We start from the raw sequence: 25069 nt of genomic DNA, 5'->3' as shown, positions 1-25069 counted from the left end.
TATTTTTAAATCACCAAAGGATCTGGAGACAGTCTTTAGGTTGCAGAGAGAGACTAATACACCTTCTTACTGTGACTGCAGCTATCCAGCTCTCAAAATGAAACTGAAGCACAACCTGTAGCAGACAGCCCAAAGCAAAAATAAAAGCAGACAGACAGCCCAGCTCCACCCACACTCTGACATCACTGCAATAATAAACACCCATTTCTTAAAGGTACACCCACTATACTTATTTTATAAACATCCATTTCTTAAAGGTACTCTCACATGACAGTCATTATTATAAAATTATAAATACCTTAATAAAATGTTTTACAACAAAAAAGATTTATGTTCAAGTCTCCATAACAGCTTTGAAGTCAAATTTAGCTATTAGAAGTTGATGAATGAAGCACAAAGAGAGAAAAAATTATTTGGAAAATGTTGCAGATCTATTTTGTGCTAACATCTTCTGCTACAGAATGATAGGTTATGGATCAGTGCTGGTTTTCAAATATCCTCTTGATTATTCAGTTCATGCTGAGTAAAGACTGCATTTTCAGGGCACATAGAGAATGAACATGGAAAGTCAATTCGAAATAAGACCTTGTACTTACTCATGACTGTTAGGAATATTGTGATATTTTGACCATCTGTAAACATTGTATTCCAAATAATTCACATTTTAACAGTAATCACTTAGTAGTCTGCTTTTTTCATCTGTTTCTGTAATCCAGTTCTTTGAAGGCTAACAAAGGACCACTTTTCAACCGATTCCTAAACTGGGGAGAATAATTTGCATACTGGGGAAGTATGTCCAGAATCTCGTGGGTTATTTGTGATTGTCTCACTGTTTGGCCTCTAATGTTAATGTGAAGACTAGAAGTCAAAACTTGACATCGCTGTATAACTCCACGTTAATGATTTTTGCCTTGCTTATTCTATAGAAGTGCAATCAGGTTCATGTGGAAGATGTTGCAGCTGATGACAATGGACAAGACTTAACGTAATCAATTTTATATTTCAGTTTGAAGTCTTATGCTATGTGCATTGGGGTGGCGCGATAGCACAGTGGTTAGCACTATTGCTTCACAGCATGAGGGACCCGGGTTTGATTCTCGGCTTGGGTCACTGTCTGTGCAGAGTCTGCACGTCCTCCCCCTGTCTGCGTGGGGTTCCTCCGGATGCTCCGGTTTCCTCCCACAAGTTCTGAAAGAAGTGCTTGTTAGGTCAATTGGACACTCTGAATTCTCCCTCTGTGTACCCGAACAGGCGCCGAAACATAGCGACTAGGGAATTTTTACAGTAACTTCAATGCATTGTTAATGTAAACCTACTTGTGATACGAATAAAGATTATTATTATTATTTATGTTCTAAGAGAGAATGTCATATTGGTCGCCTTATTTATGGAAGGATGTAAATATGTTGGAAGCAGTTCAGAGAAGGTTTACTAAACTAATACCAGGATTGGGTGAAGTACCTAATGAGAAGAGGTTGGACAGGCAAGTGCTGGAGTTCAGAAGAGTAAGAGATGACTTGATTGAAACATACAAGATCCTGAAGGATCTGACAGGGTCAATGTAACAAAGATGTTTCCCCTTCTGAATCTAATACTCGGGGTCACCCATTAAAAATAAGGGGTCAGTCGTTTCAGACAGGGGAGAATTTTTTTGAGTGTTGTGTGTCTTTGGAACTCATCTTCCACAAAAGGTGGTGAAAGCAAAGCCTTTGAATATTTTAAAGGCAGAGGAAGATAAATTCTTGATAAACAAGGGGGTGAAACGTTATCAGGGGTAGGCGGGTCAAAGGTTATCGGGGGTAGGTGTGCAAGTGAATTTACAATCAGATCAACCTTGGTCTTAATGAATGGTGGAGCAGTCTCGACGGGCCAAGGGCCACCTCCTGCTAATTCATATGTTCATTTGTATGTTTGAATGTAATGTTATAGTTGAAATTGATAATCATCTGAGGCTGGTTCTTCACATTGCTCCCCCTTTTTAAATTTTAAATTTCTTCACAAAAAAGGGGCAAAATTCTCTGACCCCTAGCAGGGTCGGAGAATCGCCCGGGGCCGCCGAAAATCCCGCCCCTGCTGTGGCAGAAATTCTCCACCACTCGGCAATTGGCGGGGGCGGGAATCGCGTCACGTCGAGCGGCGAGCCGCCTGCGGCGATTCTCCGGCCCGCGATGGGCCGAAGTCCCACCGCTGGGAGGCCTCTCCCGCCGCCGAGGTTTGAACCATCTCTGGTGGCGGCGGGATCGGCGGTGCGAGCGGGCCCCCGCAGTCCTGGGGGGGCGCGGGGCGACCGGACCCCGGGGGGTGCCGCCACGGTGACCAGGCCCGCGATTGGGGCCCACCAATCGGTGGACGGGCCAGTGCTGTGGGGGCACTCTTTCTCTTCCGCCGCCGCTACGGCCTCCGCCATGGCGGAGGCAGAAGAGAATCCCCCAGCGCGCATGCGCCGGTGGTGACGTCACCACCGGCGCATGCACGAACTGGCGAAGGCCTTTCGGCCAGCACCGGCGCCGGGCGGTGGGCCTGAAAGGCCGCTGGTGCCGGTTTTTGCGCCAGTCGACGTGGTGCCAACCGCTTCGGCGCCGCCCCAGATTAGTGGAAATGTGAACTCTTTTCCTGAAAAAAGCTCTTGAGGCTGGGGGGTCAAGTAAAACTTTAAAACGAGCATTGATGATTTTTTGCTAGGTAAGAGCATTAGGAATTCTGGAATCAAGGTTAGGCGGGTTGGCCATGCTAAAATTTCCCCTTTGTGTCCAAAGATGTGCAGGTTAGGTGAAGTGATAGGGAGAGAGTAGAGGAGTGGGCTTAGGTAGGATACTCTTTCAGAGGGTTGGTGCAGACTCGATGGGCCAAATGGCCTCCTTCTGCATTGTAAGGATACTAAGATAGGAGATGAAGTTAAGATAAATATCAGCCATGACCTAAATGATCAACGGAACAGGTTCAAAGGACTGAAAGGCCCACTCCTGTTCCAGTGCATCATACAGCTTTGTGTATGCTTTGTTGATTAATTCAAGTTTCTTTTTTACATTTAACCAAGATCTTGTAGGAAGCTATTTTTTTCTCTCTGGTTTTAGGAACTACAACTTTGCCACTGATGGTTTTCATGGATCAGTGTCTGGTCCGAGCCTTTCCTCAGGATGTGGTGTGCAGGGAGGTATTGATTGGATGAGAAAGCTGGCCTTTCGATATCGACGTGTGAAAGAAACGTACAACACATACAGTACAAATGTTGGAGGTAAGTTTCTTACAACAAAGTTCTGTGTAACTGAGTAGCTGCCTTGAAAATTATTTTTCCACTCCACAAAAATCATTGCTAAAGAGGCTAAGAAAAATGAACAAGTGTCACTTTATTGTTTCAACAGAGTTGCTCAACCCAGCCAAGAAAGATTCCTTACAGAAATTAAGAGCTGATGTCGAAATTTTAACTGACTCCTGGCTAGCAACTGCACTGAAATCACTATTGCTAATCCAGTCAAGGTAGCGGAATTGATTCATAATAGGCATAAAATTAAAGGTTTTGGAATTTTGCCAACTGTTTATTTCATCGTTCTGCTCATCGTTGTACTACATTCTACATCTGAACAAGTGATTAGGTTTTCAAATAAAAGCCCATTCAGATTTAAATAAACTCTGTTTGGAAGCATGTTTAAGGTATAAACTGAAATTAAATTTGCTGCCTTTACATACTTGGGAAGCCTTTCCTGCCATAAATGCAGATTGGGAATTTGGGCAAATGCTGCATATAATTTTCTATCTGTTATTTTAAGTGGAAAAATTGGCTGAAATCTGTCTGCTGTTCGTAAACTTAGATTAATTTGAAGCTTTCAGTCTAGTTTCTAGTAGGCAGTTGACCCCATATACAAAACTACCCACATTCAAGCATCAATAATCTTGGTGGAAAGAACTCAAGGATGGCTGACATGAAAAGGGAACAAGATGTTGAAGCTACAAGAGAAAATGACTGATTTCAGCTTGATCACAAAAAAGATTCAAAAGACAGGGAAAAAAGGATAATATATGTTTAGAGAAATAAAGACTAGTTGGAGCTTTTTTTTAATTCCAGAAGAAACTGTGTTAACATCCTTGTCACCACAACACAACTAGTTCCAGCTCTGGCTAAAGTGTTGCTGTATGGACTGGGTGACATTTTCCCTATTGAAAACATTTACAGTGCCACAAAAATAGGTAAGAAAGGGGTTTGGTTTCAATGTTATTTTGTTATTGTCTTTGGATAATTTTCAAATAGATAATCAAATAACCTCCACTTGCATGACTAGTTGCGTAATATTTTTCAAACTTCACAAATTGTTGTAAAGAAAGCCTGATATAAATTGGAATTGATGTTGTCTTATGAGTTTATTCTGATGGAAATTCCGGTAACACTTCCAAGTAGCATCGATATATAGAATATTTTAAGCATGTCACTGTTGTGTAAACTTTTACAACTAATCATGGTATAACTTGGATGGGGACCTGGAAGCACCCCACCTGTATGTTTACTTGGCTTAATGTTTGGTGGCAGGAAAATAATTATCAACAGGTGCTGGCCTTCCCATGTGTCGCAGCGCGCTGCCCTTGTCCTTCTCAATGGTGGTGGTTGTGGGTTGTAAGATGCTACCTAAGGAGCGTTGATGAGTGCTGCAGTGCAGGTTGTAGATTGTACATGGCTGCTGCTGCGTGTTGGTGACAGGGCATCAGCTTCTGTGGGTCTTTTTCTGACTTCCAATAACCTGCCCTATTGTTAATGATTCCTGTATTAGCGCTTGTATGACCCTATATTTACAACATCTGTCAATATATGTTCCAGAAAAGTAGTTTGCAGTTAATTGGCTTGTCAACACATTTGATTATCCCAGCAACTGGTATTATGTTCCAAAGTATCACTGACTTACTAAACTTTTCATCGGGTAATTCTGATCTTCTAGCAGCTGTTGGAATAAGTTTTTGATTGGTTGCTTTTGTCATTTTGTTAGTGATAAAGTTTCAAGTGAATTGGCTCAAGTTCGTTCAAAGAAATCTTGGGTGTGGAGAACATTATTTAAGTAAGCTACTGCTGGCGATGAAAATAGCTGTTTTTTTAGATTATATTTTGTTCAGACTTGCATTTAGTCTCATTATAGTTATCAATACCAAATAGTCCAACAAAGTGAACTGCATAGGACAGGGCAACTCAGTTAATATGTGGGCCATGAATTTGAATCTGGCTCAGACTGTTGGATGTCTTGGAAAGCTGCTAAAAACATCTCAGTAAAATTAGTCTGGCCAATCTTAAAATGACTCACATTGGGCACAATGGCATGCCTAAAACTGCCAAGGATATCTAACAGAGAAATATAATTCTATTCTGGGGTTTTCTAGTCTCATGCCTGTACGCGCCGGAATGTGGCGACTAGGGGCTTTTCACAGTAACTTCATTGAAGCCTACTCGTGACAATAAGCGATTTTCATTTCATAGTTGAGCCGAGGAAGTCACTTCACAATTTTTCCATCATAACAATTCTGGCATCATGTCAATCAAGTTCTCATTTGGGTGTCTGACTCCAAGGTGCATGTGCTGCTGTCTTGAGAGACATAGAATCATAGAATTTACAGTGCAGAAGGAGGCCATTCCGCCCTTTAAATCTGCACCGGCCCTTGGAAAAAGGAACCTGCTTAATCTCATGCCTCTACCCTATCCTCGTAACCCAGTAAACCAACCTAATCTTTTGGACACTAAGGGCAATTTAGCATGGCCAATCCACATAACCTGCACATCTTTGGACTCTGGTAGAAAACCGGAGCACCTGGAGGAAACCCACGCAGGCACAAGGAGAACATGCAAACTCCACAAAGTCACCTGAGATTTAGACTTGAACCCAGGAGCTGGGGCTGTGAGGCAGCAGTACTAACCGCTGTGCCACTGTGCTACCCATAGGAAGCCAAACTGCCTATCGTGTACAGCACTTGATGCATGCTGCATCTGCTGGTGCATTGACTATTGACTCACTGGCCAGATTAGAGCATATCCTATGTGCACAGTGACAGATAAGGGGTGGCTTCTCCGAGACTCCACGGCAAAATCGTGATCAGCGCAGGGGCGGAGAATGGAATTCTCTACTGAAAGCAGTTATCACTCTGAATTCACCAAATGATCAAGAGATAGTCTTTAGATGGCAGAGAGATCGAAATTACACCTTCTTTGGCTGGCTTCAGTTCCAACACTAAAGCGAAACTAAAAAGCAGAGCCAGAGCTCAGCTCCACCCACACTCTGACATCACTGCAGCCACTTGAGCAGACATTTCTTAAAGTGACATTCCCATGACACCTTCCCCAAAGTAAAAAAAGAAACCATCATCTTCAAGATGGTTTCATTTTTCACCTTTTCATTTTCCTTTAAGAAATGCACACAGTAAATATACTTTTCTGTTTAAAAAACAACACATGCAAACAGGCATAATAACATAGTCCATCTCAGTTCTTCTTCCTGTAACTCTTCATCACACTCTTGACAAAGCATTGGCTATCACGTTTTCCCATCCTACCACATGTATTATTTTTTAATGAAATGGCTGTAACAATAAACTCCATCAAAACAATCTGGCATTGTTATTCCGGAATTGTGCCAAAAACGTCAGGTGGATTATGATCAGTGTAGATAATTGTGTCAGACGGAGTGCTGGTCACATAAATTTGAAAATGTTGCAAAGCCAGCACCAAACTCAAAGTCTCCTTCTCAATCGTGGAATACTTCGCCTGGTGAAGTAGCTCTAGCCCTTCGTCATCGTCTTGTAGAAACACCGCACCTATGCCTACATCACTCGCATCAACAGCCACTTTGAATTGTTTGGTATAATTTGGGATGACTAACACAGGAGCAGTGGTTAACACAGCCTTCAGGCCGTCAAATGCCTGTTGACACTCCAATATCCACTAGAATTTGCTACGCTTCTTCAGCAAGTCCGTCAGTGGAGCGACCACACTGCTAAAATGCAGTAAAAATTTCCGGTAAAATCCACTCATACCCAGAAATCGCATTATTTCCCGACTTGTCGAAGGTATCAGAAACTCCCCAATAACTTTTGTTTTCACATCCCAAGGGACCATTCGACCCTGTCTGATTGTATGGCCAAGGAAAGTGACTTGGGCTTTTCCAAATTCACTTTTGGCGAGGTTTATCACCAAACCCGCCGCCTGAAGTCGATCAAATAATTCCATCAGATTTTTTAAATGTTCTGTCGATGTCTGGCTAAAAATTACCAGATCGTCGATGTATACCGCACAATTAAGTAATCCTGAAACGACTTTGCTGGTTAACCGTTGAAATGTGGCTGGGGCGTTTTTCATGCCAAATGGCATAAATTTGAATTGGTATATACCACCTGGAGTCACAAAAGCTGAAATCTCCTTCACCCTTTCGGATAAAGGTACCTGCCAGTAACCTTTGAGTAAATACAATTTGGAAATGAAAGCTGATTGTCCCACCTTCTCAATGCAATCCTTCAAGCATGGGATAGGATAAGAGTCCATTCTTGTAACTGCAGTAACCTTTCTATAGTCCAACACAACCATTGGGTACCATCCGGTTTTGGTACCATCACCATGGGTGAGCTCCATTGGCTGCAACCTCTGAAATTATGCTATTTTTAAGCATACTTTCAATCTCTTTGTTAACCTGTACCAATTTTAAAGGGTTACATCTATATGGATGTTGTTTGATTGGAACAGCACTTTTTTCCCCCAAAAATATACTTTATTCATTAAAATCTTTAATAAACATTACAGAACATTTTAAATTGTTATGACTGTACATTTGATCAAAGTTACATATTCACTTGACTTTCTTGCATTCAATTGGGATGACATTCCACACATATCCCTGTTTACTTTACAATTCTTTCTTAAGTATTTACATCGTCATGTTTCTTTCAACGCTTTTGTACATTGGAGTGTTAATGACCCAGACCAAGGGCTTTTACACGGTTACCAGCCCCTCGGTGTACATTTACACAGTGGCCTTTCCCCATTGCACCTTGGTGGCAGCTGTCCCAAGCTTGAGTGCGTTCCTCAGCACGTAGTCCCGGACCTTGGAATGTGCCAGTCTGCAACATTCGGTCGAAGACAATTCTTTGCACTGGAAGTTCAGCAAGTTACGGGCAGACCAAAGAGCGTCTTTTACCGAGTTGATGACCTTCCAGCAGCAGTTGATGTTTGTCTTGGTGTGTGTCTCTGGAAACAGTCCGTAGAGCACAGAGTCCTGTGTCACAGAGCTGCTCGAGATGAACCTTGACAAATACCACTGCATCTCTTTCCAGACCTTCTTTGCAAAGGCACATTTCACAAGGAGGTGGGTGACCGTCTCATCTCCCCCGCAGACACTCCAAGGGCAGCGTGCGACGGTGCTGAGACTTCGAGTGTATATGAAGAATCTGACAGGGAGGGACCTTCTCACCACCAGCCAAGCTAGGTCTTGGTGCTTGTTTGACAGTTCTGGTGATGAGGCGTTCTGCCAGATGACTCTGACAGTCTGCTCAGGGAACCATCCAACATCCTCCACAGTCTCCATTTCCCTAAGGGCCTTGAGGACATTGCGTGCTGACCACTCCTTCGTTGCCTTGTGGTCAAAGGTGTTTTTCTGAAAAACATTTTTCATGACGGACAGGTGATACAGTACGGTCCAACTACTTGGAGCGCTCCGCGGCAATGAGGCCAGGCCCATCCTTTGTAACACCGGGGATAGGTAGAACCTCAGTATGTCGTGACACTTGGTGTTTGCGTACCAGGAGTCCATGCACAGCTTGATGCAGCTGCACACAAAGGTGGCCATCAGGATGAGGGAGATGTTGGGTACGCTTCTCCCTCCCTTATACAGAGATTTATACATGGTGTCCCTTCGGACACGGTCCATCTTGGATCTCCAGATGAACTTAAAGATGGCTCGGGTGACTGCAGCGGCGTAGGGTCGGTTAATGGGCCAGACCTGCGCCACATACAGCAACACCAAGAGGACCTCACACCTGATGACCAGGGTTCTGCCCGCAATGGAGAGGGAGCATTGCTCCCACAAGCCCAGTTTCTGTCTTATCTTGGCTATGCACTCCTCCCAGTTTTTGGTGCACACCCCAGCCGCTCCGAACCATATCCCCAGCACCTTCACGTAATCTGACCTAACGGTGAAGGGGACAAAGAACCGGTCGGCCGAGTTACCAATGAACATGGCCTCGCTCTTGCCACGGTTTACCTTGGCTCCCGAGGCCAATTCAAACTGGTCACAGGTGTTCAAGAGCCTGCATACCAACATGGGATCCGAGCAGAAGACGGCAACGCCGTCCATGTACAGGGAGGCCTTGACTTGAGCGCCTCCGCTGCCTGGGATCGTCACTCCTCTTATACACGGATCCTTCCTGATGGACTCGGCAAAAGGTTCAATGCAGCACACAAGCAGGGCAGAGGAGAGGGGGCAGCCCTGCCTGACTCCAGATTTGATCTGGACACTTTCTGATTCCCACCCATTGATTGAGACTATGCTACAGATGTTTGTGTTGAGCAGTTGGATCCAATTGAGAATTCCCTCCCCAAACCCCATTTTGGAAAGCACATCCATCATGTAGGTGTGCGATATTCTGTCAAAAGCCTTCTCCTGGTCAAGGCTGATGAGGCCGGTGTCCACCCTCCTGTCCTGCACGTAGGCAATCGTATCCCTGAGTAGCACGAGGCTGTCAGAGATCTTCCTGCCGGGTACAGCACAGGCCTGGTCAGGGTGGATCACCGACTCCAGAGCAGACTTGGCGATGACCTTGGCTAGAATTTTATAATCCACATTCAACAGTGAAATGGGTCGCCAATTTCGAATTTCTTCCCTTTCCCCCTTCTGCTAGTAGATAAGGGTGATGATGCCTTTCCTCGTGGATTCTGACATGCTGCCATCCAGAAGCATACTCTCGTACACTTCTAGCAGGTCTGGGCCCATCCAGTCCCACAGAGTCGAATACAACTCAGCCGGTAAGCCACCGCTTCCGGGAGATTTACTCGTTTTAAAGGACTTGACGGCCTTTGTCAGCTCATCCAGAGTTAGCGGTTTATCTAGGCTTGCCCGCTCGCTGTCTTCCAAGACCTCCGTGATAGACGACAGGAAGGTCTGGGAAGCCGTGCTATCTGTTGGCTTCAGATCATACAGTCCGGCATAAAAGGATTTGCTGATCCTCAGGATGTCAGACTACGATGACTTTTCAGAGCCATCTTCCTCCTTCAGACTGCTGATCACTCTGTTCACCTTTTGGAAGAAGAAGCGCAAGCACGTTTCAGGCTGCTCCACGGAGCGGACTCTGAAACGGAAGATAACCTTGGAGGCCTCCAAAGTATAGAGCGAGGCTTGCTGGCTCTTCATCTCTTGAAGATCCTCCTTGACATCAACCCCAATTGACTGCAGCTGAAGTAAATTCTGCATACTTTTCTGGAGTCTGGACATGGCCCCTCATCTCTCTCTTACTTTTTGAACACCTTTGAGAATGAAAAACCTTTTGATGTTCCCCTTGATTGCTTCCCACCAGAGATATGGAGACTCAAAGAGGGGTTTCACGGTTCTACAACCTTTGTAACCCCTTTTGAGTTCCTCGAGGTTCTCTGGAGTCAACAGTTTCACAGTCAGCTTCCATGTCCCTGCCCGCCCCCTGGTTTTCCTGCAGGTGGCAGTCGGCCAGTAGGAGACAATGGTCAAGGAAGAACACCGGCTTGACGTCGGTGGACCTGACCATGAAAGCACGGGACACAAAGAAAAAGTCTATCCTGGAGCAGATGGACCCGTCTGGCTGTGACTATGTGTATCTATGCTGAGCTCCATCTGCAGGGTTGCTGAAGACGTCGAGCAGCTTGCCGTCTTTTACCGTTTCCATCAGGAGTCTGGACGTAGCGTCTTGTTTGCTGTCGGCTCTGCCGTATCGTCCAGCCGCATCAATGATGAAGTTGAAGTCACCGCCCAGAATGACCGGCTTTGAAGTGGCCAACAGCAGTGGGAGGACTGCCAGCTGCTCACTCTTTGCTGCCAGGGCGTACACATTAATGAGTCTGAGAGGGGCGTTTGGGATTTGACATCTGCTACGAGGAGGTGTCCGCCCACCACCTCCTTAACATCGGAGATGGTGAAGTTGCCTCCCCGCAGCAGAATACCCAGGCCGAAGGAACGACAATCGTTTCCTCCTGACCAGATGGATGGCCCGTGGAACCACCAGCTCGATCAGCATCTGTAGTTGCTGAGTTGCGGAATTACACACTCCTGCAGGAACAGTCGGTCGGCTTTAACGTTGGCTAGGTAACTGAGTGTGGCTATGCACGATGAAGTGTCTTTAATGCTTCGCACATTAATCAATGCAATTTTAAACCCCATTTGTTTAAAAAAAAAGTAGATTTACCAGTCTCAGAGTCCAGAGTCTATACAGTTGGTTGTTCCAACCGTTGAATGTTCCCCAGCATACCGATGGTGCTCACAAACTGTTGCACAATTGTAGGGCTGAGAAAGCTGCCCTGGTCCGTACTGGGCCCGTGAAATCGGCAGGGATGCATTGGGGCGGGCGGGGGGGGGGGGGGGGGGGGGGGGCGGTGTACTGTAGCCTGGCGTCCGTCGTTGCAGTCAGTGGTTGTTGGGGTTGCAGGCCAGTCTTCGCCTGAGTTGTTGCTGCTCCTGAATTTCTGGAGCTGGTCTGTGGTCTTGTTTTTAATATTGATTGGAGCAGCACTTCCCACATCTACATCATGTGTAGGCATTTTAGTACTTCCCAACTTGTTTCCACAAACTTGCCCTTGTGATATCAAGGTCAGTCCGTTTTTCCTCTGGAAGATAACTCAACAATTTATCCCAATTTTTAAGAACATCCTCGTTTTCCAATTTAATTTTAATTTTTAAACTCCTCCAAAAGTATAATTTCTCTGAGAGCTTCATACGTTTGCTCTATTTTCAAAGCCGTTATCCACCTATCAAAATTACTTTGTTTGGTCCTTTCAAACTCCATGTAGGTTTGACCAAATTCTTTCCTTAAATTTCTAAACCTTTGTCTGGAGTTCATATGCACCCAAGATGGATTTTTCACCTCCTCATCCGTCCCAGATACTTCCTCCGGTAGTGATGCAAACACTTCACTAGCTCCACCTACCAGCTTTGTTTGAATCAGTAATACCTGTCATAATATCTACTCATGTATATAATGAGATGCAGACAGGCAGTGACTGACACACAGGATGACCAATGAACACACAACACAGAACAACCAATCACCAGACAGGACACCACCACTATAAAGCCCACAGGGCATTAAGACTCTCCCTCTCTCAGGACCCAGCTACTGAGACAGTCAGAGTGCACCAGCTAGTGAGCACTATCACCATGTGGTAGCTAGTAAGTCTGGTCAAGCCAGTAAGAGGTCATCAGTTAAATTAGTAGAGTGTCAACCTGCAGCTGAACATGTACAGCAGTCCACTAGTTAAATAAAACAGTGTTGGATTATCTCCTGTGTCAGACGTCTGTTTCTAGCTTCACTGCATCCAGTTGCAGTCAACATCGAACCAACCTGCTGATCACATCATGGTACCAGAGTGCTATCAATCCTAACGAATCTACCTCGAGTGAATCTGCAATGACCAGCAAGCAGCCATCCAGCGAAATGGAAAACATCCAGCCTCCTCCGCAGCTTCGCATCTTCGGCACCTCGCCGCCAATTAGAAAATCTTCAAGCAAAAGTTCCTCCTGTATATCGAGGCCTCCGACCTTGAGGCAGCATCGGATGCCAGGAAGATCACGCTATTCCTGTCGACTGTGGGGGATCACGCCATCCATATCTACAACTTGCTTACGTTTGCCGATGGCGAAGACAAGACAAAGTTCAAGACAGTTCTGCTAAAATTCGACAGCCACTGCGACGTTGAGGTGAATGAGAGCTTTGAACGGTACATCTTCCAACAGCGGCTTCAGGGTAAGGATGAATCTTTTCAGTCCTTCCTGACCCATCTCCGCATCCTGGCGCAGTCATGTAATTATGACTCGACGGCTGATTCCATGATCCGGGATCAGATCGTTTTCAGGGTCCACTCCAACTCCCTGCGGCAGCAGCTCCTCAAAATCAAACAGTTGACCCTCTCCGTCGCTATCGAGACGTGCCTTGTCCATGAGCACGCCAAGAATCGTTACTCCCACATCAGGTTGGCAGAAACTGCAAAACTGGCCTCCCACGAGGCAGAACGGGTGCAGGCCATTGCAAAAATGCAAGGCCTGAGCATCGAGGAGAATGGCCATTGCGCGTGCTTTTCCCGGGTCCCTACGTATGCGCGCCACGACGCACGTCTCGATAGCGACGGAGAGGGTCAACTGTTTGATTTTGAGGAGCTGCTGCCGCAGGGAGTCGGAGTGGACCCTGAAAACGATCTGATCCCGGATCATGGAATCAGCCATCAAGTCATAATTACATGACTGCGAGGCCGAAAACCCTAATGTGCAGGTGCGTACGTCGGCCGACCGCACTACGCATGCGCAATGGAGCACGGAACGCGCTGATGTCAGCGTCATGACGTGTCCAAATTGTGGCTCCACCCATTTAAAGCGGCAATGTCCAGCCAAAGGACGGCGATGTTACAGTGTGGGAAGTCTGGCCACTACGCGGCCTTCTGCAGGTCCGCTCCACCGATCATCAGCCAGTGATCCCAGCTGCGGTGCAGAAGTACTTGGTACAACAAGGCAAGCAGGACTCTGATCCCGACAGCCCAACAGACCCCGATGCTGACTGCCTCAAGTCTCCATATCAGGTGGGCATCATAACCACACGCGAGCTGGTCTCCACCGCACCTGCAAACCGCCTTTCGATCCTCAATGTGGATCCTGACGACGAGTGGTGTGCTGTCCTCACAGTCAACCAGGCTCGCATCCGATTTAAACTGGACACCGGCGCGTCTGCGAACCTCATATCACAGTTAGATCTCGACAGCATCCGTGCCCAACCAAGCATTCTTCCACCAGCCTGCCAGCTCGTTGACTACAATGGCAATGCCATAGCTGCCAGTGGATCGTGTCAGCTAGGGGTATCTCACAAGGCAATCAAGGCAACATTATGATTCGAGATCGTCCGGCCTGACAAGGCATCCCTGCTCGGTGCTCGTGCCTGCAAGCTCCTGAATCTGGTCCAGCGAGTCCACACCATGTCCTCGACACCGGCTACTGCCTCGCCCGATGTGAATCTCCAGATGTGAATAGACAACATTCTCACGCAATACCACAATGTGTTTGATGGAATGGGCACGCTCCCATATCGCTACAAGATATTGCTCAAGCCCAACACCACCCCAGTGATCCATGCACCATGCCGGGTGCCAGCTCCTCTCAAGGATCATCTGAAAAAGCAGCTACAAGACCTCCAAGACCAGGGCATCATCTCAAAGGTCACGGAACCAACAGACTGGGTCAGCTCCATGGTCTGCATAAAAGAAACCTCTGGTGAACTCCGCATTTGCATTGATCCCAAAGACCTGAACCGCAATATCATGCGAGAGCACTACCGATCCCGAAGCTTGAAGAGTTAACCAGTGAGATGGCTCATGCCAAATTCTTTACCAAGCTGGACGCCTCCTGTGGCTTCCGGCAAATACAGCTGGATATGTCCAGTCGGAAACTGTGCACGTTTAACACTCCGTTTGGCCGCTATTGCTACAAACTTTCGGTATCATATCAGCTTCCGAAGTATTTCATCCCATTATGGAGCAAATGATGGAGGGCATCGAGGGGGTGCGAGTCTATGTAGACGATGTGATCATCTGGTCCACAACGCCCGAGGATCACATTGCCCGCCCAAACTGGTCTTCCAGCGGATTCATGAAAATGGCCTCCAGCTCAACAGGGCCAAATGCTCATTTGGTCGATCCGCTATCAAGTTTCTTGGGTGACCATATTTCACAGCAGGGTGTGCAACCTGACGCCGACAAGGTGCTGGCGATCAATGCCATGAAGACTTCGGAGGACAAGAAGGCGGTCCTCCGCTTCCTCGGGATGGTAAATTTTCTTGGGAAATTCATTCCCAATATGGCAGCCCACACCACGGCCCTCCAGCATTTCGTAAATAAGTCAACAGTGTTCCAGAGGCTGCCCGCACATGAAAAGGAGTGGCTTCAGCTGAAGGCGAAGCTCACCACAGCCCCAGTACTGGCGTTCTTTGACCCAACCAAGGATACCAAGATATCCACAGACGCAAGCCAGGACGGATTGGGGCGGTCCTCTTCCAGCGAGACAACTCCTCGTCCTGGGCTCCAGTGGCATACACCTCCAGGGCCATGATGCTGACTGAGCAACGGTATGCCCAGATCGAAAAGGAGTGCTTGGGTCTCCTGACAGGAATAGCCAAGTTTCATGACTACGTATATGGCCTGCCAAAGTTCACGGTGGAAACAGACCACAGGCCGTTAGTCCACATAATCCAGGAGGATTTAAATGACGTCACCTCGGCTACAGCGAATTCTTCTTCGTCTCCGGCAACATAACTTCAAACTTGTCTACACACTGGGTAAGGAACTGATCATCGCGGATGCCCTATCCCGATCCATCACCACGCCGTGTGAACAGGGCGACTTTGTCTGCCACATAGAGGCACAGGTGCAGTTGTGTGCCAGCAACCTCCCAGCCACTGATGAACGAGTGGTCCAAATACGCGAAGAAACTGCCAAAAATCCTCTACTGCAGCGCGTGATGCAACACCTCGCCCATGGCTGGCAAAATTAAATAAAATGAAATGAAAACCACTTATTGTCACAAGTAGGCCTCAATGAAGTTACTGTGAAAAGCCCCTAGTCGCCACATTCCAGCAGCTGTTCGGGGAGGTTGTTACGGGAATTGAACCGTGCTGCTGGCCTGCCTTGGTCTGCTTTCAAAGCCAGCGATTTAGCCCTATGCTAAAGGGCAATGTCCCCAGTTCTTTAACGTTAACGACGAGTTAAATGTTGTTGAGGGAATCCTTCTTAAACTAGATAGGATCGTCATTCCTCAAAGCATGCAAGCTATGGTGCTCGGACAGATCCATGAGGGTCACCTTGGGGTCGCAAAATGTCGACGCAGACCTCAGGAGGCGGTTTATTGGCTGGGCATCAACCAGGACATTGCTGACACGGTCCTCAACTGCACAACCTGTCAGAAGTTTCAAACGGCTCAGCCCAAGGAAACCCTGCAACAGCACGAGATTGTGACCTCTCCGTGGTCTAAAGTGGGGATAGACCTCTTTCACACCAATGGGCGTGACTACGTGCTCTTGGTCGACTACTTCTCCAGTTACCCGGAAGTGGTGAAACTGTTGGACCTCACGTCCAAGTCAGTCATCAAAGCCTGCAAAGAGACGTTTGCCAGGCAGGGGATACCACTCACAGTAATGAGTGACTTGTGGAGTATCGGGCCGGCGAGAACAGAAGAGGTGCCGTTATCAATGCTCCCAAACTTGCGTCTTTACATGACGCCGCCTCCATCCGCTCCCATACCGACCCCTCCCCCACTACCCACTTGCTAATCATGGCTATATTAGCTGCCCAGTAGTAGTTACTGAAGATCAGTAGCGCCAACCCACCATATCCCCCGACTGCGCTCCAGCAACACTTTTTTCACTTGCGGGGTTTTACCCGTCCACACAAAGCCCGAAATAACATTATTCACCCGCTTGAAAAAGGCCCTTGGGATGAAGATGGGGAGGCACTGAAAGACAAACAGAAATATGAGGAGGACTGTCATTTTCACAGTCTGTACCCTCCCCGCCAGTGATAGCGGGAGCAAGTCCCATCTCTTAAAGTCCCCTTTCATTTGTTCTACAAGCCGGGATAGGTTTAACTTGTGTAGTACCTCCCATTTCCGGGCCACCCGGATTCCCAGATATCGAAAGCTCTTTCCTACCATTCTAAGCAGCAGCTCTCCCAATCTCTTCTCCTGCCCTCTTGCCTGGATCGCGAACATCTCGCTTTTCCCCATGTTCAATTTATACCCCGAAAAATTGCCAAATTCCCCCAGGATTCGCATTACTTCCCCCATCCCCTCCAACGGGTCTGAAATATACAAGAGCAGGTCATCTGCGTAAAGCGAGATCCGGTGCTCCACCCCCCCCCCCCCCCAAACCCCCCCCCCCCCCCCCCCAACCCCCTCCCCCCCTCCCGAACCAGCCCTTCCCAGTTCCTTGAGGCTCTTAACGCCATGGCCATTGGCTCTATGGTGAGAGCAAACAGTAGCGGGGAGAGGAGGCACCCTTGACTCGTCCCTTGGTGTAGTTTAAAATACCCGACCTCACCTGGTTCGTACGCACACTCGCTACTGGTGCCTGATAGAGCAACCGCACCCAGTCATTGAAGCCCTCACCAAACCCAAACCTTCCCAGCGCCTCCCACAGGTCATCCCACTCCATCCGATCGAAAGCCTTCTCCGCATCCATCGCTACCACCACCTCCACCTCCTCTCCTTCTGAGGGCATCATAATAGCATTTAAAAGCCTTCGAACATTGGCCTTGAGTTGCCTGCCCTTTACAAATCCCGTCTGATCTTCCCCTATCACCCCCGGGACACAATCCTCTATTCTTGTGGCCAGTATCTTGGCTAGCAGTTTGGCGTCCACATTCAGTAGAGAAATTTGCCTGTATGACCCGCATTGCTCCAGATCCTTCTCCCGTTTCAGGATCAGTGAAATCGAGGCCTGCGACATTGTTGGGGGGAGGACTCCTTTAAATGCTTCACAGCTCCAGGGTCCTAGGTTCGATTCCCGGCTGGTTCACTGTCTGTGCGGAGTCTGCACGTCCTCCCCGTGTGTGCGTGGGTTTCTTCCGGGTGCTCCGGTTTCCTCCCACAGTCCAAAGATGTGCGGGTTAGGTGGATTGGCCATGCTAAATTGCCCGTAGTGTCCTAAAAAGTAAGTTTAAGGGGGGGGTTGTTGGGTTACGGGTATAGGGTGGATATGCGGGTTTGAGTAGGGTGATCATTGCTCGGCACAACATCGAGGGCCGAAGGGCCTGTTCTGTGCTGTACTGTTCTATGTTCTAATTCCACCGGGTAGCCGTCAGGCCCCGTGGCCTTGCCCAACTGCATGCTCTCCAGCCCCTCGATTATTTCCTCAATCTCAATTGGGGCTCCCAGCCCTTCCACTAGTCCTCATCAACCCTCGGGAACCTCAACTGATCCAAAAACTGCCTCATCCCCTCCACACCCGCCGGGGTTCCGACTCATATAATTTACTGTAAAAGTCCTTAAACACCTCATTCACCCCCACTGGGTCCAGGGCAGTATTCCCACCTCCATTCTTTATTCTCCCTATCTCCCTGGCCGCCTCCCTTTTTCTGAGCTGGTGCGCTAACATTCTGCTTGCCTTTTCCCCGTACTCATAAATCGCCCCCCTTGCCTTCCTCAACTGTTCCACCGCGTTCCCTGTGGTCAACAGCCCAAACTCCGCCTGTAACCTCCGCCGCTCCCTCAGTAGCCCCGCGTCTTGGGCCTCCAAGTATCTCCTGTCCACCTGGAGTATCTCCTCCACTAACCTATCCTTCTCAGCCCGTTCCACCTTTCTCTGTGGGCCCATATCGAGATTAATTCCCCTCCAACCACTGCCTTCAAAGCTTCCCAAACCGTCGCTGCAGAGACCTTCCCCGTATCATTTGTTTCCAGGTAGTTCTGGATGGACTTGTTCACCCGCCCACAGATCACTTTGTCCGCTAGCAACCCCACATCCAGTTTCCACAGCGGGCTTTGCCCTCTTTCCACACTAACCCATAGATCCACCCAATGTGGGGCATGATCCGACACTGCGATTGCCGAGTACTTAGTATCCACCACCGGGTATTAGCGTCCGCCTTGGAACAAAAAAGTCAATGCGAGAGTATACCTTATGGACATGGGAGAAAAAAGAAAACTCCTTCGCCCTTGGCCGTGCAAACCTCCATGGGTCTACTCCCCCCATCTGATCCATAAACCCCTTCAATTCCTTTGCTGCGGCTGGCATCCTCTCTGTCTTGGATTTTGACTGGTCCAATTCCGGATCAGTGACTGTTAAAATCTCCTCCCATAATCAGGTTATGTGACTCCAAGTCTGGGATCTTACCTAACACCCACCTCATAAATTCCACATCGTCCCAATTCGGAGCATATATGTTCACGAGTACCACCCGCACACCTTCCAGCTTCCCACTCACCATTATGTACCTAACCCCCTTGTCTGATGCGATTCTTCCTGCCTCGAATGCCACTCGTTTATTGATCAAGGTCGCTACCCCCCTGGTCTTTGAGTCCAGCCCTGAGTGGAATACTTGGCAACCCATCCCTTTCTCAATCTAGTCTGGTCTATAACCTTTAGGTGTGTCTCTTGTAACATTGCCACGTCCGCCTTTAGCCCCCTCAAATGGGCAAACACACGAGCCCTCTTGACCGGCCCATTCAGCCCTCTGACGTTCCATGTAATTAGTCTGGTTGGGGTGCTTCCTGCCCCCCTCCCCCTGCTGACTAGCCATCACCCTTTTTAGGCCAGCCTTCAGCTTGCGCCCCTGGCCTCTTCGAGCCCCACCCCCCCCCCCCCCCCCACCCCCCACCCCGGCATTCGCCATACCCAACCTCCCATTTGTCCCCTAGTAACAGTTCCTCCCCTGTCAGCAAAGCATCTCCCACCACCTCTCCCTCCCTCTAGCAACAGCACTAGAAACCCAACCCCCCATATTAAGCTCCAGCTTAACACCTGCTCGCCCCCCCCCCCACTGTGTTTCCGTGAGTCAGCTGACCCAAGCTGACTTGATAGCATTCGCCCATGGCACCAAGCATTCTGTCTCACCATTGTTCTCTCCCTTCTCCCCCACTTGGACAAACATATTCAAAGCATCACATTTCCCAGTAAACAAACATCAGAAAAAACAGTGAAAAAACAACCACAGATGAAGAAAAAAAAACAGCCTCAGAAACCACCCCCATCTAACCAGCTCCCTGTAAGACAAGGTTAACTTTAGCCATCAAAACAGCCTTTTATTACACATAACACTACTTATACAACCCAGCACAATACATCATCACTGCAGTACTCTCCAAGGCTTCAGTGTCTTTTAGTTCACCTCCAGTCTTTTTTCTTTGATAAAAGTCCATACATCATCCGGTGTTTCAAAGCAGAAGTCCTGTTCCTCATGCGTGACTCACAGACAGGCTGGGTACAACATCCCGAACTTCACCCCCTTCTTAAAGAGGGCCGTTTTTGCCCCATTAAACCCAGCTCGCCTCTTGACCAAATCCATGCCCAGGTCCTGATAAATGCGCAGCTCACAATTCTCCCACTTGCTGCTCCGTTCTTTCTTGGCCCACCACAGAATGTGTTCCTTGTCCAGAAATCGGTGTAAACGTACCACCATTGCCCTCGGTGGCTCGTTCACTCGGGGCTTCTTCACGAGGGCTCTGTGCGCTCTATCCACTTCCAGGGGCCGAGGGAATGCTTCAGCCCCCATCAACATCTCCAGCATGTCCGTCACATAACCCTCGCATCCAATCCCTCACTGCCTTCAGGGAGGCCGATGATTCTCAGATTCTGCCTCCTGGACCTGTTCTCCAGGTTCCCCAGCTTCTCCTGCATTCTTTTCTGGCGGACGTTCATCATCTTCACCTTGGTCTCCAGCACGGTTATGTATTCCTCATACTCGGACACCTTTTTCTCCACCTCCTGAATCGCTCGTCCATGGGTCTCTTGATTCTGCACCACCTGATCAATCGAAGCCCTGATTGGGTCCAGCGTGTCCTTCTTAAGCTTGGTGAAGCAATCTTTAAAAAACTTCACCAGCTGCTCCATCGACCATTGTGCCGTCTCCCCACGGCCCTTATTCTCCGCCATTCTTTCCCACGTTGCAAGCTCTGCTCGCATCTTCCTTGTTGGACTTTGTCGTCTCACACGGCCACTGTTGGTCCAATTCTCCATACATTGGAGGGGGGATTTCTCCTCATTGTCTCACTCTTCATCGATTTATCCCATAAAATCCAGAAAAAAATGGGGGGGAAAGGTCCAAAAGTTCATCACAGGCAGGAGCTATCAAATATGCGACCTATTCCTCCATGGCCGCCAACGGAATTCGAGTTAACCTTTTTAAACATACAGTGAGCACCTTAGCACCCATCAATTCAAATACACCACCCCAAAGAATACAACACTCTAAGTAATCCTTAAACTTTACTTTTAACATCCATAAGACAGAAATCCTTTTTACAGAAGCACATCAGGTATAAATTCTCTACTGAGAGCAGTTATCACTCTGAATTCACCAAATGATCTCGAGATAGTCTTTAGATGGCAGAGAGATCGAAATTACACCTTCTTTGGCTGGCTTCAGCTCCAACACTAAAACAAAACCAAAATACACAGACACACCCAAGCTTTTCCTCAACTAAAAAGCAGAGCCAGAACTCAGCTGCACCCACACTCTGACATCACTGCAGCCACTTGAGCAGACAAACATTTCTTAAAGTGACATTTCCATGACATAAAACATATCAGGGTAGCATGGTGGTTAGCATAAATGCTTCACAGCTCCAGGGTCCCAGGTTTGATTCCCGGCTGGGTCACTGTCTGTGTGAAGTCTGCACGTCCTCCCCCTGTGTGCGTGGGTTTCCTCCGGGTGCTCCGGTTTCCTCCCACAGTCCAAAGATGTGCGGGTTAGGTGGATTGGCCATGCTAAATTGCCCGTAGTGTCCTAATGAAAGTAAGGTTAATGGGGATGTTGTAGTGTTACGGGTATAGGGTGGATACGTGGGTTTGAGTAGGGTGATCATGGCTCAGCACAACATTGAGGGCCGAAGGGCCTGTTCTGTGCTGTACTGTTCTATGTTCTATATCGGCATTGTAAATTAAACTTATTTGACTTTGACTTCAGGTTGGTATTGTTTGGAAGAAGTGAATACACTGTTGTTCTTAGCATGAGCCATTGATTTTTTGCTTCAGTGAAACATTTTCAAAAATGTGGATTGCAATTTGGATAAGTTTGCCATATTGAAAATTAGAAAAAGATTTTGTTGGCTTATTTCATTACATTGAGTGCCTTTGTTGTTTAAAACCACCTAGTAAATATGCACTCTGCCTACCTGCATTGTTCATTAACTTGAAGTTTAATCTATTTTGCTTGCCAGTTTAGACATCTTAACTGGACCATAAAAATCAATGAGATGCATTTGTTTTTTCCAGGCAAAGAAAGCTGTTTTGAACGCATTGTGTCCAGATTTGCGAAGGAAGTTACATATGTAGTCATTGGGAATGGCCAGGATGAGAAGCATGCAGCTAAACGGGTAAGCTCAACTTGGAATGTTTTGCAGTGAACGTACATCCTGCACGATTGACAAAGGCTTGATACAAAAGCAGAAGACACAATGTAACAACACAAATAAAAGGATAAGTGCCAGAAACCAGAAAAAGATGGAATAGTTGACCGGGGTTAGGGTTCAGCAAAAGATTGGCTACGATCGTTTGAAAGTGTTGTAACGTTCGTTTGTAAGTGTTGTAATGTTCGTTTGAAAGTGTTGTAATGTATGCTTATATTTTGGGATGTTCTTCAGAATGGCACTAGTTTTAGGATCAAATTCATTTAAATGCCAAATGCATTTTAACATACATTGCCTGAAAGTCCAAATTTCACCGTTATTCATTTGCTGTATTTTAACATTTGGCAAAATTTGCTTTATCTGACCTCTCTCTCCCCTAGCCGCTCCCCCCACAATCAACTGATGTGCAACATGCTTAAGCTGAACATTACCACCTGATTGCACGTTCCTGATCTCAGAAATGATGCAAATCATCTGGTCCATTGGTCTGCCTATATGCAGTCTGAAACTTGATCGTTGAGCATTTCATCATTTGTTTTGTCTTTAGTGTGCTACAGCTTTTAAAAAAATATATTTTTTATCGGCATTTTCTAATTTTAACTGTTTGACAATTTGACAGAGAAAAAGCACATAATATTTACAAAGTATGATGCTTCTTATGAGCAATTTTACACGCACCGCTTCTGTTGGCCCTTTCTCCTTCCTGGCTCCCCCTTTTGCCCTGGGTGTTGTATTGTTATACTTCTTTCCTTCCTTATGTGATTCCTGCTGTTATCCTTGTGGGTTCGCTGCGGGGTAGGGTGGGGGGAAGGGGGGGGGCTCTCTGCCCCCTCCCCTCCTCACTCTTTTTCCACATCTCTCCCTGATACTCTCATGGGTTCCTTCCTTGCCTCCCCCCTCCCTCCCATTCCTCTCTGCAGCGTGATCTCTTGTCTGCCCTCATCGATCCCCCCCCCCCCTTTTCATAATCACTATTGGTTTTTAACAGGTCTTGGTACAGGCTGAGGGATAGGTCCCACTCTTTGTGAAAGCCATCGTCAGACCCTTGGATGGTGTACTTGATCTTCTCCAGGTGGCGAAATTCCGACAGGTCTGCCAGCCTGTCCGCAGTTGTGGGTGGTTCTGCTGATCGCCAGCTGAGCAGGATTCTCCAGTGTGCGATTAAGGAAACAAAATGCAGGGCAACGGCCCCCTTCCCCATGTGTAGCTCTGGCTGTTCTGGTAGCCTGAAGACTGCCACTCTCAGGCACAACTCCACCACACTCCCACAACCTTGGACATTACCTTGAAGAAGGCTGTCCAGAACCTGACAAGTCTGGGGCAGGCCCAGAACATGTGGGTGTGGTTGGCTGGGTTTCCCTGGTACCATTCATATTTATCCTCCACCTCCGGGGAGAACCTGTTCATTCGAGTTCTGGTCAGGTGCGCTCTGTGCACCATTTTCAACTGCATGAGGCTTACCCTTGCGCAGAAAGAGGTGGAGTTGGCTCTAGTTAGTGCTTCGTTCCTGAGTCCCCACCCTACTTCCGTCCCGAGTTTGTCTTCCTATTTCTGTCGAGCCCTGTCTAATGGTGTTTTTGCCCTTTCCAGAAGTGGTCCATAAATGTCTCCACAGTTCCCCTTCTCTCTACCGTCCATGCCCAGTAGTTCCTCCAGTAAAATGTCTCTCAGGGCCCTAGGTACCTCGTCGTCTCCTTGTGGAAAAAGTTTTTGATTTGTGGGTGCCGGAGTTCCTGACCTTTCGGTAGCTTCAGTTCTTCCGTTAGTTCATCCAGGGTTCAAGTCTGTCCCCCGTGTAAAGGTCCCTGACTGCTGGCGTGTCCCCCCCCCCCCCCCCCCCCGCCATCGTGTCTCCACTTCTTAAAGGTGGCGTCTAGCATGGCTGGCGGGAATTTGTGGTTGCCGCTGATGGGGGCCGTGGAGGACAACTCGTTTGGACCGAAATATTGTTTCATCTGGTTCCATGTCCTCAATGTGGCTACCACCAATGGGCAGGATGTGTATTTGGCCGAGGGGGATAGGAGCACTGCTGTGGCGAGAGTCCAGAGGGTCGTTCCTTTGCAGGAGGACTCCTACAGCCTCACCCATTATATATTCGGTTCTCATATCCATCCCCTCACCCTCTCTGCTGTGGCTGCCCAGTGGTAGTATTGCAGGTTCGGAAGGGCCAGGTCGCCCATATTTCTTCTCCTATGCAGCGTAGTCTTGGGGAACCTTGGGTTCTTTCCCCCTCACACAAATGCCATGATCACTTTGTCTATCCCTTGAAAAAAGGCCTTGGGGATGAAGATCGGTATGGATTTGAACAGGAAGGGGAACCTCGGCAGCACGTTCATCTTGATCGTGCATCCCATCTCAGTAGGTCCTTTTTAGGTCCGCCAAACAGATCATGTTCCATTTGTGGATCCGTGTTCAATCATGGGCTATCTGCATCCCCAGGTAGCAGAATTTGCTTTGGGCTAGTTTGAACGGTAAACCCCACAGCTCTGTCCCTCCCCCGTTCGGGTACACCGGTAATGCCTCGCTCTTGCCCAGGTTGAGTTTGTAGCCCGAGAAGGCCCTGAACTCTTCCAGGAGCTGCATGATTACTTTCAGGCTGTTCAGCAAGCTCGAGGTGTAGAGGAGCAGGTCACCCACATAGAGTGAAACTCTGTTGTTTTTGTAAATTCACCACTCTGTCTTAGAATTCCCCCTATACCAAAAAGGGCCGATATTCCAAATGGTGAACAGGGATTCTCACTCCCTGACTCCGATGCAGGCTTCGGTGGGTGCTATTC

General features: G+C 47.8%; 1 protein-coding gene across 1 annotated transcript in view; it reads left to right on the top strand.

Moving 5' to 3' along the window:
* The window catches only part of LOC119975744 (eyes absent homolog 3-like), a 170251-nt gene that overhangs the window by 124267 nt on the left and 20915 nt on the right, over nt 1–25069 (top strand). Inside the window, exons 14-18 of the mRNA XM_038815946.1 lie at nt 927–985; nt 3075–3235; nt 3363–3477; nt 4064–4185; nt 22159–22259. Coding sequence (XP_038671874.1) covers nt 927–985; nt 3075–3235; nt 3363–3477; nt 4064–4185; nt 22159–22259 — 558 coding nt within the window. The remainder of the gene's footprint in view (nt 1–926; nt 986–3074; nt 3236–3362; nt 3478–4063; nt 4186–22158; nt 22260–25069) is intronic.

The sequence above is a fragment of the Scyliorhinus canicula genome, chromosome 1 (assembly GCF_902713615.1).
Source record: "Scyliorhinus canicula chromosome 1, sScyCan1.1, whole genome shotgun sequence".
Classification (NCBI taxonomy): Eukaryota; Metazoa; Chordata; class Chondrichthyes; order Carcharhiniformes; family Scyliorhinidae; genus Scyliorhinus; species Scyliorhinus canicula.
The sequence above is the reverse complement of the archived record's forward strand: the minus strand, read 5'-3'. Positions and strand labels throughout refer to the sequence as shown.